Source organism: Grammomys surdaster, unplaced genomic scaffold, assembly GCF_004785775.1.
Source record: "Grammomys surdaster isolate TR1022 unplaced genomic scaffold, NIH_TR_1.0 166, whole genome shotgun sequence".
NCBI classification, from domain to species: domain Eukaryota; kingdom Metazoa; phylum Chordata; class Mammalia; order Rodentia; family Muridae; genus Grammomys; species Grammomys surdaster.
The window spans coordinates 12,882,128-12,897,377 of record NW_021604614.1 but is presented as its reverse complement, the minus strand read 5'-3'; the positions used below and the strand labels follow the sequence as shown (position 1 = coordinate 12,897,377).

General features: G+C 48.1%; 2 protein-coding genes and 1 non-coding gene across 3 annotated transcripts; 2 read left to right on the top strand and 1 right to left on the bottom strand.

Annotated features, from left to right (window-relative positions):
* Positions 1-1,024: 1,024 nt before the first annotated feature.
* Positions 1,025-2,659, top strand: B3gnt4 (UDP-GlcNAc:betaGal beta-1,3-N-acetylglucosaminyltransferase 4). The gene has a single exon (XM_028766006.1). The coding sequence runs from the start codon at positions 1,091-1,093 to the stop codon at positions 2,183-2,185; it is 1,095 nt and encodes a 364-aa protein (XP_028621839.1). The 5' UTR covers positions 1,025-1,090; the 3' UTR covers positions 2,186-2,659.
* Positions 2,245-15,029, bottom strand: Diablo (diablo IAP-binding mitochondrial protein). Its single transcript, XM_028766007.1, has 6 exons — positions 14,942-15,029; positions 14,178-14,304; positions 10,631-10,762; positions 8,751-8,861; positions 8,535-8,631; positions 2,245-3,226 (listed from the first exon to the last, which is right to left on the bottom strand). The coding sequence occupies exons 1-6, from the start codon at positions 14,989-14,991 to the stop codon at positions 3,030-3,032; spliced, it is 714 nt and encodes a 237-aa protein (XP_028621840.1). The 5' UTR covers positions 14,992-15,029; the 3' UTR covers positions 2,245-3,029.
* Positions 9,027-9,165, top strand: LOC114620213. The gene has a single exon (XR_003711293.1).
* Positions 15,030-15,250: the final 221 nt, after the last annotated feature.

Here is a 15,250-nt window from a genome sequence, read left to right as displayed (position 1 = left end):
AAAAAAAAAACTGAAGGATGAGAGAGACATGGTAATGTGTATTCAGAGATTTGGCTGCCACGGCTGTACCTCTGTTCCCCATATTTAGGTGTGGCTCTGGCTCTGGCTCTGGCTGTGACTCCAGCCTCCAGGGGAAAAAGGCAAGGAGAGCTACTGGCTGTGGCTCAGTTGCAGTGCTGGGGTAGTGTGCATTCTCCCAGGACCACATAAAGCCCTGCTTGGGATCCCAGCACTGGGGAGGTGAGGCAGGTCAGGGCAGGTGGTTAACATCATCTGTGGCCACACTACAAGTCTGTGGTTATCTGGGCATGAGGTTAATTTAGTAAACTAGTAAGGCTGGTGGGTTAATTAAAGCATACTTCAAAGAACCTTCCTTGGGGGAAAAAAAGTCAGAAAACTTCTATTAGGCAGGATGCGACCCAGAGTGACAAATGACAGGAAGGAAAGTAAGGCTGAGCTTTGTTAGTACAGACCTTGGGCAAACTACTCTGGTGAATACCACTTTTTTTGTCTTTGGTTCCTGGTTTAACCCCTCCCCCATGTCTCCTCATGTTTTGTGACCCAACACTGCCTGTTATCCTGTCATGCAGTTCCCCACTCCCAAGAGGCCTGGGACTCTGATGTTGCGGGGCTATATTACCCAGAAGCTCACTACAGGACATGCCAGAGATCAGGCTGACACCAGGCTTCGGCTGTGGATCGAATGTCAGGTTTCATGTTTATAATGCATGCAACACAGGACTACAGCTATGCTCTCCCCTAAAATTCCATACGGTAACTTGAGAATGTTTATTGTGTGTCAGCTTTATAATAGCTACAAGCCACATGGGAGGAAAATGTTGAGCCCTGCCAAGAAGGTGGCCGGATGATTTAAGTCTTTTCTCCAGGGAGCACGTCTGCAAAGTGGCTTGTCCCCATAATCTCAGCTCTTGGAGAGGCTGAGGCGAGAGACTTGCTACTAGTTCAAGGCTATGCTGGTCTAATCAAAATGAGATCCAGTTTTGAAAACCAAGACAAAAGTCTCAGAGTTGGGCAAGGACTTAGCTGAAGGGTTGCAAGTAACTCACTTTACTCCTGAAACAGGGACTGTATGAGCCTAGCTCAGGTGCTCTCTCCCCACAGGGCTTCAACTATGTTGCGCAGGTTGGGCTGTATGCTGTTCTGCAGTCTTGTGGTTCTACTGCTCAGCTGCCTGCTCTTTCAGAAGGAACGTGAACCAACAGGCAGCTCCGAGGCCCACCAGCAGTTCTTGGCCTTGCCAAGGCCCCACCATAGCCAGTGCTCACCCAACCTAACAGTTGTTAACACCTCCCTGCCCCTGCCCAGCCGTCACCGTCTCTTCTTAACCTATCGACACTGCCGAAATTTCTCCATCTTGCTGGAGCCTTCGGAGTGTGCCAGGGACACCTTCCTGCTCCTGGTCATCAAGTCACAGCCTGCTCATATTGAACAGCGTTCAGCCATTCGGAGCACTTGGGGCCGGGCTGGGAGCTGGGCTAGGGGCCGGCAGCTGAAGCTGGTGTTTCTCCTGGGGGTGGCAGGACCTGTGCCCCCAGCCCAGCTGCTGGCCTATGAGAGTTGGCAGTTCGATGACATCTTACAATGGGACTTTGCTGAGGACTTCTTCAACCTGACACTCAAGGAGCTGCATGTGCAGCGCTGGATAGCAGCTGCCTGCACACAGGCCCACTTCATACTAAAGGGAGATGATGACGTCTTTATCCATGTTCCCAACGTGCTCGAGTTCTTGGAGGGCAGGGATCCAGCCCAGGACTTCCTAGTGGGAGATGTCATCCACCTGGCCCGGCCCAACAGGAACACCAAAGTTAAATATTTCATCCCGTTCTCCATGTACAGGGCCCGCCACTATCCACCTTATGCAGGAGGCGGCGGCTATGTTATGTCCCAGGCTACTGTGAGGCATCTTCACACAGCCATGGAGGCGGCGGAACTCTTCCCCATTGATGATGTCTTTGTGGGGATGTGCCTGAGGAAGCTGGGGGTGACTCCCATACACCATGCTGGCTTCAAGACATTTGGAATCCAACAGCCCCTCAACCCCAGGGACCCCTGTCTGTACAGAGGGCTCCTGCTGGTGCACCGTCTAAGCCCCCTGGAGATATGGACCATGTGGGCACTGGTGACAGATGAGAGGCTCAAGTGTGCAGCCACCCACAAACCCTAGCCCTGAGGGGTGGGTTGAGCGACTGAACTCCTGTCACCAGAAGAAACAATACTGAAAACTGGTCAGCAGGTACAATCTTTATTTTTATAATGCTACCAAACTTATTTGATTAAAAGTGCTGAAACCTGGCAAACGTGTCTAGCATGTGCTGAATGGGACTGTATGCTGCCAGGAAGCCTTGGGACTGCAGGGCCCTACACCTCCCCCCCGCCTAGGCAGTGAAGGAAAGACGCTACATGACAGCCCGAAGACTTTTTTTTTTAAATTAATGCAAACACCAAACTTCTCTTCCTTTGGATATAGCCGAGAAATTCAAAGAACGAACGAACAAGAAGCACATGTTAGAGAAGGGCCTGTGGGGAGCACCACGTTCTGAGTAACTCCTCAGCTGAGCTGTGGCTCACAGGGAGAAAGGACATTATAAACACAAGAAATGTTACAAACCAGACAAGCTCCCCCTTCCCTGTAGAGGAGCAAGCACTAAATCACACTTGAACATCTGAATAACGATAAAAACTGTAGTTAAACCAGCTATTGAACTTAAGGGTGTGGCAGGAAAGGCCCTCTGCCGTTGGCCCAGGTTGGTGAAATGTATTGGGTGTGAGGTAAGAGAGGAGCCAGAGAGGAGCTGTGCTGAGGGACGGGCTGAGCCATGCCCGAGAGCTAAGAACCAGGCCAGAGGGGCTGCGAGCAGAGAGAAGGGGCCAGGCACAGCTCACAGAAGGCTCCGGTCTGACTGTCAATGGCAGAACCTGTTGGCCTCTGCAGAGTCGGGACGACGTTAGGTGGATGCCATCCCCCTGCTTTCCCCCAGAGTGGATGGACAGGGCGCTGGCTCAAGCCCTCAATCTTCACGAAGGTAGGCCTCCTCTTCGTGGTCAGCCCCCTCGTCACTCGCTTCCTGTGCTTTCTGGTGCAGCTCTTGTGTCTGTGCCTCAGCCAGCTTGGTTTCTGCTTTTTGGGATAGCTGTCGCACCTCCTGCACCTGTGACTTCACCAACTGGATGTGATTCCTGGCAGTTATGGAGGCCTGATCTGCTCCTGTCAAAAGATGGACAGTTGCACTGAGCATTGCAGTAAGGACAGCCGTCACACATGAAAGCCCGAGGTTACCTGACTTGACTTCCTGGCTTCTGAGTTTAGGTCTGCATCTTATTTCCTTTGAGGAGACGGGGACTGGATGCTGCAGAGCTGACTGAGTGGTCAGGAGTGCTTGATATTCCAGGGGATCCAGGTTGGGGAGCACCCCATGTCAGGTGGTTCACAACCACCTTTACGACTCCAGCTCCAGGGGATCTGGTGCCCTGGTCTCTGGGGACACCTACATTCACACGCACCTATTTGTTAAGACAAACACCTCTGGTCTCCCTCTGTACCCCAGCCTGGCCTTCAGCTCCCCCCCCCCCCCTCACCCTGCAAGGTCCACCACACACCCAGGTGGGAGCTACCTGTGCACACCAGTGTGGGTGCGACTGTTCAGCTCTCACTGCATCTGACTTGCACCCTACAAGTCAGACTGCCCTGGCTTCAGCTTGGTGTCTGTGCTGTTGGCTTCACAGACTTACACCACAGGCTTGTCAGCACTGAGCCTGGCTTGATGACTAGGTTAGCCAGGCTAGCCCCCAGGAGACAGATAGACCCAGCTCTGTGGGTGTACAGCAGGCGTGCCACACTCAACTTGTTTCTGAATAGGTGCTAGACACCTCAACAACAACAACCAGCATGCTACCGACTGAGCCATCTCCAACCTGGAATTTTAGTTTTTGAATATCTAACTCTTCCCCAAAAGTAACCTGGGCTTGGTGTTCATCTTTGAGTCGAATTTCAACTTTCATTATTATTAGTCTTTATAGATTCTTCAACCTATTTCAGATTTATGAGAAGGTTTATGTGGTCTTCAGATGCTTTTATTATATTTATTTTATTATATTTAATTTTCTCTTAAGGGAGAAACCAAATGCTTTTGTACCTACATCATGTGTTTTAGTGAAATGCTGTTCTTTTCACATTAGAATGGAGACTGTTGGGGGCACCATCTAGTTCTTAGCTGTGTGATGTGTCGGACAGTGCAAATGTTTCATAGCTTTCTTCAAACAGTTGATTTTATTTCAAGGTGCAGGAGTGTGTGCATGAGCTGGTGGGAGCCAGGTCTCTCTTCATCACCATTCGGGTCCCAGGGACTTAGTTCAGGTGCCAGGCTTGGTGGCAGGAGCCTTTACCCGCTGAGCTAGCTCAGCCCAATTTCTCCATTATCTGTGGGGCTGTGCAAATGGCAGAGCTCACAACTTACAGCTGTACACACAGCTGGCTCCTTTATGGTTCTGGCAATACCGTATCCCTGCAGTGACTGGTCGGAGCACCTTGTAAACACTTCAGAAGTGTCTCCTTGTGTGACAGTTACAACAATGTCCTTTATTGTAAAGTATCACTAGTGTGATTGGACCACAGTGCCTTTAAAGACTGTTCACAACCAAGATCCAGTCCAGATGTCCATCCCTCTTCAGAGTTCACAGCCACTGTCATCTGCTGTAGTCTTTCTGACCCTGCTTAGTTAATCTTGCACTCACATTTTTGCTTTTGCCTGGTTTTGAGCCTGCTCTCACGGGAGCACTCACTTATCTATGAGTGGCTGGGGGCGGTGGGGCAGACAGCACAGCTTGCAGCAGTGTTTTCCTGACGCAGACTGAGTGTGGGGATCACACTCAGGGTATCAGCTCCCTTATCTAAGTACACCTTTTGTATCATTTACTGAGTTAAAAGCCTAATTTATATTTGGTACCTACTGCAGGAAAGACAGCTCGCCACTCCCACCTCTCGAGTGCGGGTATTGCGGGCATGTCATGTGTGGAGGTGAGGGCTCTCCACAGAACTTTGACAAGGCTTCTCACAGAGTCAGAAGACCACTAATTGACTAGGGTTCCCAGCAAGCTCCACAGATCCCCCTTTGTCTCTGCCTTCCTAATGTGGAGTTACAGGTATGTTTCATATGGATGGTGGGGATCCAAACTCAGGCCCTCATCCTTGTGTGGCAGGAAGCTGAGGTGGCTCCCTAGCCCCAGGAGCTACTTTAGAATCCCCTGGCCAGGAGCTACTTTAGAATCCCCTGGTTGTGTTACAGACCTGGACTTGTTCTCAGAATTCTAAACATTTTTAAATTTCTAGTAATTCCTTCTTCGGCCTGAGATTTTTTTTTTTTTAAATATTTTTGACTGTCTATGTGAGTGGCCTGATATGGGTCTGCAAGGGGAGCAGGCACTCTTAACCACTGAGCATCTCTGACCCCTAGATTGAGATACTGAAGGGGCTGGCTTTTGTGTTTGGAGGTGAAGAAACCTCATGCATGCCAAGGAGCTGCCACTGAGCAGCCGTCCCCCAGGAACCCTGTTTAGACATTAGAGACTGGGGGCGTCGGTAGACTGGGGGCCAAAGAGCAATGAGTGCATCAGTGGTACAGAATCAAACTAAACATGCTATCGAGGTGGCTCAGTGCTTAACTACTTGCTGAAGTGCGAAGAACTGAGTTTGGATCCCAGAACCCATGTGAATGCTGGGTGGGAAAGATGACCAGCTCATACTTCCAGCTGGCTCACTGACTAAGGTAGAAGACAGGAGGTTTCCCAAGTCTTTGACTGTGAGTTTGTGTGTTTCTGCCTTGCTGCTCTGTCTTGAGTTCCTCTTGACTTTGCTGTTAGCTCTGAGGGTGGCGGCTGCTTTTCCAGTTTTTCTTTTCATCATTTCCCACCTTTCTGTGCTATTTGTTCTAGGTATGCTTCTGTAAAAAGTTTAGAACTTTTTCATACTTATATGTGGTACCAGGGTGCAGGTCCGGACAACTTCTGGGAGTCCTCTTTCTACTATGTGGGTTCCAGAAATTGAAATCAGGTCATTAGGCTTCGTGGCAAGTAGCTTATTAATCTGTTGTGCCATCTTGGTGGTCTTAGAATTATTTTTCTGGCACAGCCTGTTGTTTAATAGTTCATTCTTGTACTGTTGACCTTGTTCCTACATTTTTACTTTGAATCTTGTGCACGTGTGAGTGCACACGTGTCAGAGGCCAACCTTGGGTGTGTGTCTCACTGCAACCTCAGGTTCACTAAGCGAGGCTGACTAGTGAGCCCCAGGGGCTCACCTCCCTAGGACTTACAAGGGTGTGCACCATGCCTGGCTTTTACATACGTGCTGTGGACTGAACTCAGGCACTGTACTAGCTCCCAATCCCTTAGCCTGTATTTTCTTTCTTTTTTTGTTTTTTTGAGACAAGTTTTTCTTGTCCTAGAACTAGTTCTGTAGACTGGGCTGGCCTTGAACTCACAAATCCTCCTGCCTCTGGCTCCCCAGTACTGAGATTAAAGGTGTGTACCACCACTGCTTGGAGTTTATTTCATCTTCTGTCTCATTTAAATCTGTCATGTTTTCTCTGCCCCCCTCTTCCCTCTTCTTTTTATAGTGTATGACCCTAGGACCTAAGGTCACAACCTCAGGACCTATCACTTCTCAAAAGCTCTCCATGCTTTCACTCCCAAACTACTTAACAGTCAAACTTTCCCAAGTTTTAGAAAAGTAAGTTTCTCCTTTCAGACTTGACTCATGAACTGTACTTTGGGAAGTGAAGGCAGATGGGAAAGCCTGTTTAACCAAACACACAACTTTAGTCTGCTGTCAACTCTCTTGCATCTACTTTTGCAGGGTAAATTGGTGGTACAGTCTGGTTCTACTTCCTCTTTCTAGTATCTAATAGGATTTAAGATTCTTCTCTGAAAAAAAGTTTTGGCCCACAGTTTAATATTTCTGAAGAGTTTTTTTCCTGCGGTCGTGGCGGAGGGTCCCTATGAGGCTCCTGGTGTGGTCAGCTCTCAGCACTAATGGGGGGGGGGGGGGGAGGCCGCCCACCACGTGGTGAGCTGCTCCAACAACACTCTCACGCTCGTGTTTCAGTTTCATAATCTCTTTCTCTTATTTCTCAAGTTTTAAGTGTTCTCATTTTTCTGCAATTACATAGCACTGATTTTCCAAAAAAGTAAAGCCTTTAGGGGAATGGTGGTTGTGCCTACAGTCCCAGCACTCGGAGGCAGGCTGTCCCAACACTCTCCAAAGCTGGGTGCTAGTGGTGGTGGCGACACACATCTTTAATCCCAGCACTCGGGAGGCAAGTGGATCTTTTGAGGCCAGCCAGGACTACACACAGAGAAACCCTGTCTCGTGAAAAACAAATCACCCCACTACTTAAAAATATCACCTTTACAATTTAACACTATAAAGCTCAATCTGATATTTTGAGGTAATTAAAAAGTACCCATCTATTTGGGACTGGATCTGATTACATGTTGAACATTTAATCATCTCTCTTAGGTCCACTGGATTGACAGTAACAGTCAAATCACATCTTGGTACTGAAAGGAAAGCCACATACATTTCCATGTTGAGTATTAAAGAGGACGAAGCTCTGGCTGTAACTCTGAGGTTCCCCATTTCCAGTATGTTAACCTGTATTGTTTGTTTGAGACAAGTCTTATATTATTAAAACTAGCCCAGGCTAGCTAGTTTGAGGATTCACAGATATCCTCCTGCCTCAGTCTCCCAAGTGCTAGGATTATAGGCCTTTGCACACCAGGAGAGAGGAAGCAAAGGCTGGGTTTCAGTTTGTCACTTCCTTCAGAGCGGCAGTGACAGTTCTAGCTCCGTGATAAAGTTCCTATCAAGTGCAACCACAGAGTGCTACAAGTTTCACCTCTATGTACTCGTTAGCTTAGAGGTTCCTATCACTTATGATCTGTGTCCTTCAGGTTAAGAGATAAAGCCCTTAGAGCTATTTAGAAACACCAACAGCAGCTTTTCCTAGTAACATGCGGCCTGACTTCTAGGACTGCAAATAAAGCTGTTACAGCTGATGTGGCGGTTCATGTCTGTAACCTGGGAGGCTGAAGCAGGAGGACCACTGTGAGTCCGAGACCAGCCTGGTCTACATCTAGTGGGTTTGAGGCTAGCCAAGGCTACACAATGAGACCACATCTGTTTCAAAACAACAACAACAACACGAACATGGTGAAGATCTCTAACCCAGCAGTTCTCCACGGTGGGTCACGACGCCTCTGGGGGTTGCAAAAATCAGATATCCTGCATATCAGATATTTGCATTATGGTTTATAACCATGACAACATTACAATTATAGCAACAAAATAAAGTCATGGTTGGGGGTCACAACAGGAAGAACTGTATTAAAGGGCCACAGCTTTAGGAAGGTTGAGAACCACTGCTCTGAAAGGTAATTTGTATCATCAGATAATCTAAAGTCTTTGCTTAACAACTAAATTAAAAATAAAAAACAGAAAATCCCAATCCTTTAAGTACCGGTTTGATAGGCAGCCTCCGCAGCCATCTCTGACAGGCTGACTGCTGTCATCCAGGTGGTCTCCAGCTTCAAGTACTCCTGCTGTTTTGAAGTCATCTGCAAGTTTAGAGAAGAGCTCCAGACACCATCAAGGGGTTGACACAGGTTCTCTCAGGGTAATAATCTAGGTGTCACAGTGAAGACCATGACGTGGAAATGACTGACACTTCACTCACCTCAACTCGGGCTCCTATAATCACCTGCCACACCTCATCTTCCTCCTGGGAATTCATCTTCCCAAGTAAACTTGTATATTGTCGATACAGAGACACTAACGTATAAACAGCCTACAAACAGAATGATAAGCCAGTCAAGAGAGGCTCCCTGAAAGGACTAGTGGCATTTATACCTTCAGACAACTAAGTCCTGGGGTGGTAGTCTGTCCTGTGATCCCATCACTCAAGAGGCTGTGGCAGGAGGATTTCAAGTTCAAGACCACCCTGGGATAACAGAGCAAATCCACTGAGCTGTGGGGATCCCTTTCTTCCTCAGCCAGGGCTAGAGGCCAAGACCAGCCCTTGGGTGTCATGCAGATCGTTGTCAGGAGGACTGTTGTGAGTGGGCAGCCCAGTTTTCCTGCCTCAAACATTGAAATTAGAGGCAGAGCTGACACTGGGCAGCTCACAACCACCTGTGTGATTCTACCTTAGGATCCAACATCACTGCCCCCACCCCCACCCCCCACAGGGTGGTTTTTTGTTTGTTTTGAGACAGGGTTTCTTTATGTAGCCCTGGTTGTCCTGGAACTCACTCTGTAGACCAGGCTGGCCTTAAACTCATAGAGAACTGTCTGTGTCTGCCTCTCGAGTGCTGGGATTAAAAGTGTGTACTACCACCTCTTGGCCTTTTCTTTTGGTGCCTTTTAAAAAACATTTTCATATGCATGGTGTTTTATATGCATGCCTCCACTCGTGTCTGTGTATGAGAGTGTCAAATCCCCTGGAACTGGAGTTATAGCCAGGTGTGAGCTGCCTTGTGAGGGCTGGGAATTGAACCTGGGTCCTCTGGAAGAGCAGCCACTGCCCCTGACTTCTAAGCCATCTCTCCAGCCCAAAACTTTTGATTATTATTTTCTAATTTATTGTATGTATATGAGTCTCTATCTGCATACAGAGCCTGAATGTCAGAAGAGGGAGATCCCATTACAGATGGTTGTGAGCCACCATCTGGTTGCTGAGACTTGAACTCAGGATCTCTGGGAGAGCAGCCTAAGCACTGAGCCATCTCTCCAGCCTCCCCACCCTGCACACACCATAGAGACAGATTCTATGTCAACTAGGCTGGTCTAGAATTCAGAGATCTGCCTACCTCCGGCTCTAGAATGCTAGGGTCACACACAACCTGCCTTTTAAATTTTTGTTATCAATGCAATCTCTGAGTTCAAGGCTAGCCTGTTCTACATAGCAAGTTCCAGAGCTACATGGCTTTCTCAGAAAACAAAACAAAACAAAATTTAAACTAGCCATTCAGATAAAAAATACAATGCAGAGAAAAAGAGAAAAATGCATAAATGACTTTGAGACAATGTCTTGCTGTACCTGTGCTGCCCAGGATGGCCCCACCAACAATCCCCTCCAGGGCAGCTGGGACTAGCGCACAGGGAGACTCTTGAGGGGACAGTGAGTCCTGCAGACCCTCTTTCAACCCCATGGAACCAGATGAGTTATTTAAGATTTCTGTCTAAAATAAAGGAGAAAGGAATTCCTGAAAAATATAAAAACCTATGCTCCGAGACTTCAGGCAGGGAGTCCTACAGTTCAAATTGTCTTTGATCTTCTCACCTTCCTGCCTCTACCTCCTCCCAAGTGCAGGAACTACATACACCAAGTATAAGAGCTAAAGTTAAACTTTCAATACATACATAAAAGCCTAGCTAAGTTCCAATAAAATATGAACACAGCTTTTAGACCAGAGGTGATTACAAGCCAGTTTTCAAACTGCTGGTTAGCAAATCAATGCTTAAGGGGGGAATGAGGGTGGTAGGCCAGCACCCATAAACCTCTGGATTCTATCACAACACCGAAAAGAGATAAAGACTGCACAAAAGGAGACGTACCTTAGTATACTCGGTGATTGCTTCAATCAGCGCGTACGTGGTTTGAGACAGAAAGGTAGAGGTGCTGTCTGTTACCAAAGACACAGCCCTCCTCATCAATGCTTCATTACTGAGAGACTGTGGCTCTGATTTCTGAAAGATAAACACTCACTCAGCTGCCAATCTACAGAGAGCTCAAGACGTACACTTCGTGGTCTCAGAAGACACCCCGATTTATACTTCTTTGGGAAACCATTCTTAGGCCTTGATGACTTAAGGTAGCACAGGGACACAGCTCAGAGTAAAGTCTATGTTCATTGTCTGTCCCAGAGAACAATGCACCTTACATAGCATAACTAATCTACGAAGCTACAATTCACTAGCTCTCTTGGTGTTAGATGCTGAAAATATAAAGACGTTTACTAATCCCGGCACTCGGGAGGCAGAGGCAGGCGGATCTCTGAGTTGGAGGCCAGCCTGGTCTACAGAGTGATTCCTAGGATAGCCAGGGATACACAGAGAAACCCTATCTCAAAAACTCAAACATTGGGGCTGGAAAGATGGCTCAGCAGTTAAGAGTACTGGCTGCTCTTCCGGAGGTCCTAAGTTCAGTTCTCAACAATCACAAGGTGGCTCACAACCATCTAAAACATGATCCAATGCCCTCTACTGTTCTGGCATTCAGGTTCTATATGCAGACAGAGCACTCATATACATAAAATCTTAAAATATATATAGTCTTTCCTCATTTTAGGAAACAGAACAAACACCTAGAAAACAGAATAATCAAGTATCAGGGAGCAGGGATTTTTGGAAGACCAAAAAACAATGGAACCTTACATAAAATTATGGGAATTTAGTCACTCTAAAAACTGACAACTGCAGTGATCCATCATCTAAATAAGTAACTCTTTCCTCTTGACAGAGACCTACCTCACTGTATCACAACCAATTGCTCTGATTTACTTACTGTCTTGGTTTAGCTGTGTGGAGTATGAGATCCCAGAGCAGCTGTTAAAGGCAGCATGACTATGAATGGTTTTCTGACCCAAGAATAATCAAGAACTTCATCACATCTGTATTTCAGCCAGACCTCAACTGAAGAGTTACCCAGAATGACAGCTCTGCTCATAGGAAACATTTTTTAATTTTATTTTTTTTTACTCACTCACTTTATATCCTGACCACTGCCCCTCTCCTCACCTCCTCCCAAAATCCTTCCCCCATCATCCCCCTGGGTACCCAACCCTGGGTCTTAAAGTCTCTTTAAGGCTAGGAGGGAAGCTAACTCTTGACACAGCATCTTGAAAATCTGAGAATAATAACATTAACTTTACAAAGTATTCTCACCCATGTCCACTGTGGTAGTATTACTACTCTTTATAGATAATGAAATCTATGTACAGAACAGTCATGTGACTTTCCTTCTAGGGAAATCCCTAGAAGATTTCCCTCAAAGCAAATCTCCTCCCAAGCCCGTGCTTTCTCATGTTCTACTGACCCAACATAGTGCCACACAGACTGTCATCAAACATCAAAACACACATCTCTCTAGTAGCCAGAACTCAGATGTCAATAGGATGTAACTTGGTACTGAAGAAGCTAGGACTAGAATGGCTGAGGTCCTTGAAGGAAGGAAATGAAAGCCTGGTTGGCATGAGAGGAATACAACTGGTTAGGTACCGCAGTGGAGGTAGAACTAGATGCAGTTAGCTCTGTAGCACATCACAGAGTCATGGAGCTCTGACAGCAGACCCACACTGCAGGACAGTGACTACAGTGGCTTTCATCCTGTGGCCCAGAACTGACTAGTAGCTGGGACTTAGAAAGCTGAAAGTGAAGAGAAGAGGACAAACTCGTGTCTGTGTGAGAGTGTCAGATCCCCAGGAATTGGAGTTACAGCCAGGTGTGAGCTGCCTTGTGAGGGCTGGGAATTGAACCTGGGTCCTCTGGAAGAGCAGCTACTGCTCCTGACTTCTAAGCCATCTCTCCAGCCCAAAACTTTTGATTATTATTTTCTAATTTATTGTATGTATATGAGTCTCTATCTGCATACAGAGCCTGAATGTCAGAAGAGGGAGATCCCATTACAGATGGTTGTGAGCCACCATCTGGTTGCTGAGACTTGAACTCAGGATCTCTGGGAGAGCAGCCTAAGCACTGAGCCATCTCTCCAGCCTCCCCACCTGGCACAAGTGCTGGGATTAAAGGAATGTGCAACTACCATCCAGGGTGTGTGTGTGTGTGTGTGTTTCGAGCATCTTTTTTGAGCATCTCAAGATATAACTAACCTAAGCTAGTCTGAAACTTGATTTTCCTGCCTTAGCCTTCCCCAGTGCTGGGATTATAGAAATGTACCACCACACTCAGCTTACATTTGTTTATTTTCTACCCTAATGTACGTTTTACAACAGTAAAAATTTGTATTTTCGGCCGGGTGTTGGTGGCGCACGCCTTTAATCCCAGCACTTGGGAGGCAGAGGCAGGTGGATTTCTGAGTTCGAGGCCAGCCTGGTCTACAGAGTGAGCTCCAGGACAGCCAGGACTACACAGAGAAACCCTGTCTTGAAAAACCAAAAAAAAAAAAAAAAAAAAAAAATTTGTATTTTCTCTCCCTCTTGCCTTCCCAGGGTATGGCACAAAAAGTAAAGTTTGCTGAATGAAAGGCTCCTGTCAACAGACTATCGTGTTCTTTGATTTCATCCTTCCATTTATGCAACTTTAAGTACTGTCTAGCCCATGTACTGGCTGGGTGGCCAGACTCTGATTCCTGGTTAACTCTGGCCTCACTTATTACACAGTTCTTCATTCCACTACTCATCCTATCCTCCCAGTGCTTATCCTCAAAAACAGGAGCGCTCTGCCATACAAGTTCCTCCTCAAGTCAGTCAGTCTAAACTGGTGGGATCTAAGATGGTTGCCAGCGACAGCCAAGCAACCTCTAACTTCCTTATAGTCACAAGAACAGTCACTGGATGCTCTCTCCAGTGCCAGGACAGTTGACAGTTACATCAGTGAAGACTAAACCATTAAAGAAGAAGAAAAACCATTAAAAAAGGAGGAAGAGGAGAAGAAGAAAGAAGTGGCATGTGAATTCCCAGGAAACAACCCCCATCCTCAGACACATGGCTATTCCTCCCTGTTCCTGCCTTACCCCCCCCCCCCTTGAATTCCTTTATGATGTATTTTAAACCTCTGGACCCTAAAAGGTTAAGAAGCTCATTTGCAAAGTTTGTCCCCTTCAGTTTTGGTAGAAGAATAACAGTCTACTTTCCAGTTCAACTGATGCTGTTTCAGGGCTGGTGGAGTGGGGGCAAAATCTGGGAAGAACGTTTTTTTCTACAACATGAGATAATGAATGAAAAAGGGAAATGTGCTCAGCTCAGAAGAAGCTGGTACAGTACAGTACGTGGTGGCATCAGGGAAGGTGGTACCTGTGAAAGGGGGGTAGAGTGTCCGATGCTCAGGAGTTCACTAAGATCTGGAAATAGTCTCTGGGTCAAGTCAGGGTCTGGATGGTCTTTCCCTGACCCCTTTACCCTACCATAGTCACATGACCGTCCCTTACCTGAGCAATAGGAACCGCACACAGTGCCACACCGAATCCAGTCAACATAGTTTTGTGCCATGGTTTTATCAATTCTGAGAAACAGCGTTTCTTAGAGTTAGCCGAGACAGGAAAACGCTGTCCGTACCTGGAAACATAAGTCAAAATGTAAAAAGCACGACTCAATCTGTAAAAGGCTCTTTGGTCTGCAGGAGTCTGGACCAAGTGGTCTTTCAGGAGTCAGAGGCGTGCGATCTGAGTTCCAGGCCAAAGCGCTTGGGCGCCTTCCACTAGGTGGAGAAGTGTAAAAGTTGCCTCAGCTGTTTAGCAACTTGACGCCATCATAAAACTCTCCTGTCCGCAGGCTCTGGCCTTGGGCCCGGGGCCCGGGTGTCTCCCACGGTCCCCACTAGCGCAGCGGGAGCCGGCAGCTGGAGAGCGCCGCTGGCACCCAGCGGCGGAGTTTGCTGGGACGTGTACTCTCTAACAACGCGCTGCCAGCCTACGCCTGCAGCCAACGCCGTGGCCCGTCTGTCCCTCAGTGTCCTGGGGGACTCGGAGCTGACTGGAGGCTCAACGGCCCCTTAAAGCCGGCCCCCGGCGTGGGAGGAGACCCACTTTCAGGAGTCCGTCTCGGATGAAGGACGGGGACGAAGGCGGGGGCCCTCTTCAAACTTCAGAAGGAGGCGGGACGCGGCAGCCCGCCGCCTGGGCCGACGCACTGGCCGGCACTGCGCGTCCCGCTCCTCTCCGCCGCTGCCCGCTCCCTGCTACCGCAACCATACCTGAACAGAGAGGTTACGCTCCGAGTCACCCAACTCCTCAGAGCCGCCATCCCGCGGCGGACGGACGCCGGACGCACGCGCCGGAAGTGACGCAGCATAGCAAGTAGAAGCGCGAGCGAGGCGGGGCCCAAAGAGCCCTGGGCTTCATGGTCACGCCCCCACGACAGGACGCAATTGCGATTGGACAGGCGGAGTGGGCGGGGCCAGAACACCAGGAAACGGCTTTAACGGTCGCACCTGGCTCTCAACCGCTCGGACTTCGGCGCAGGTCGCCGCAGGCCCCAGTGCACGGGTGCTGAGCGGGGTCGC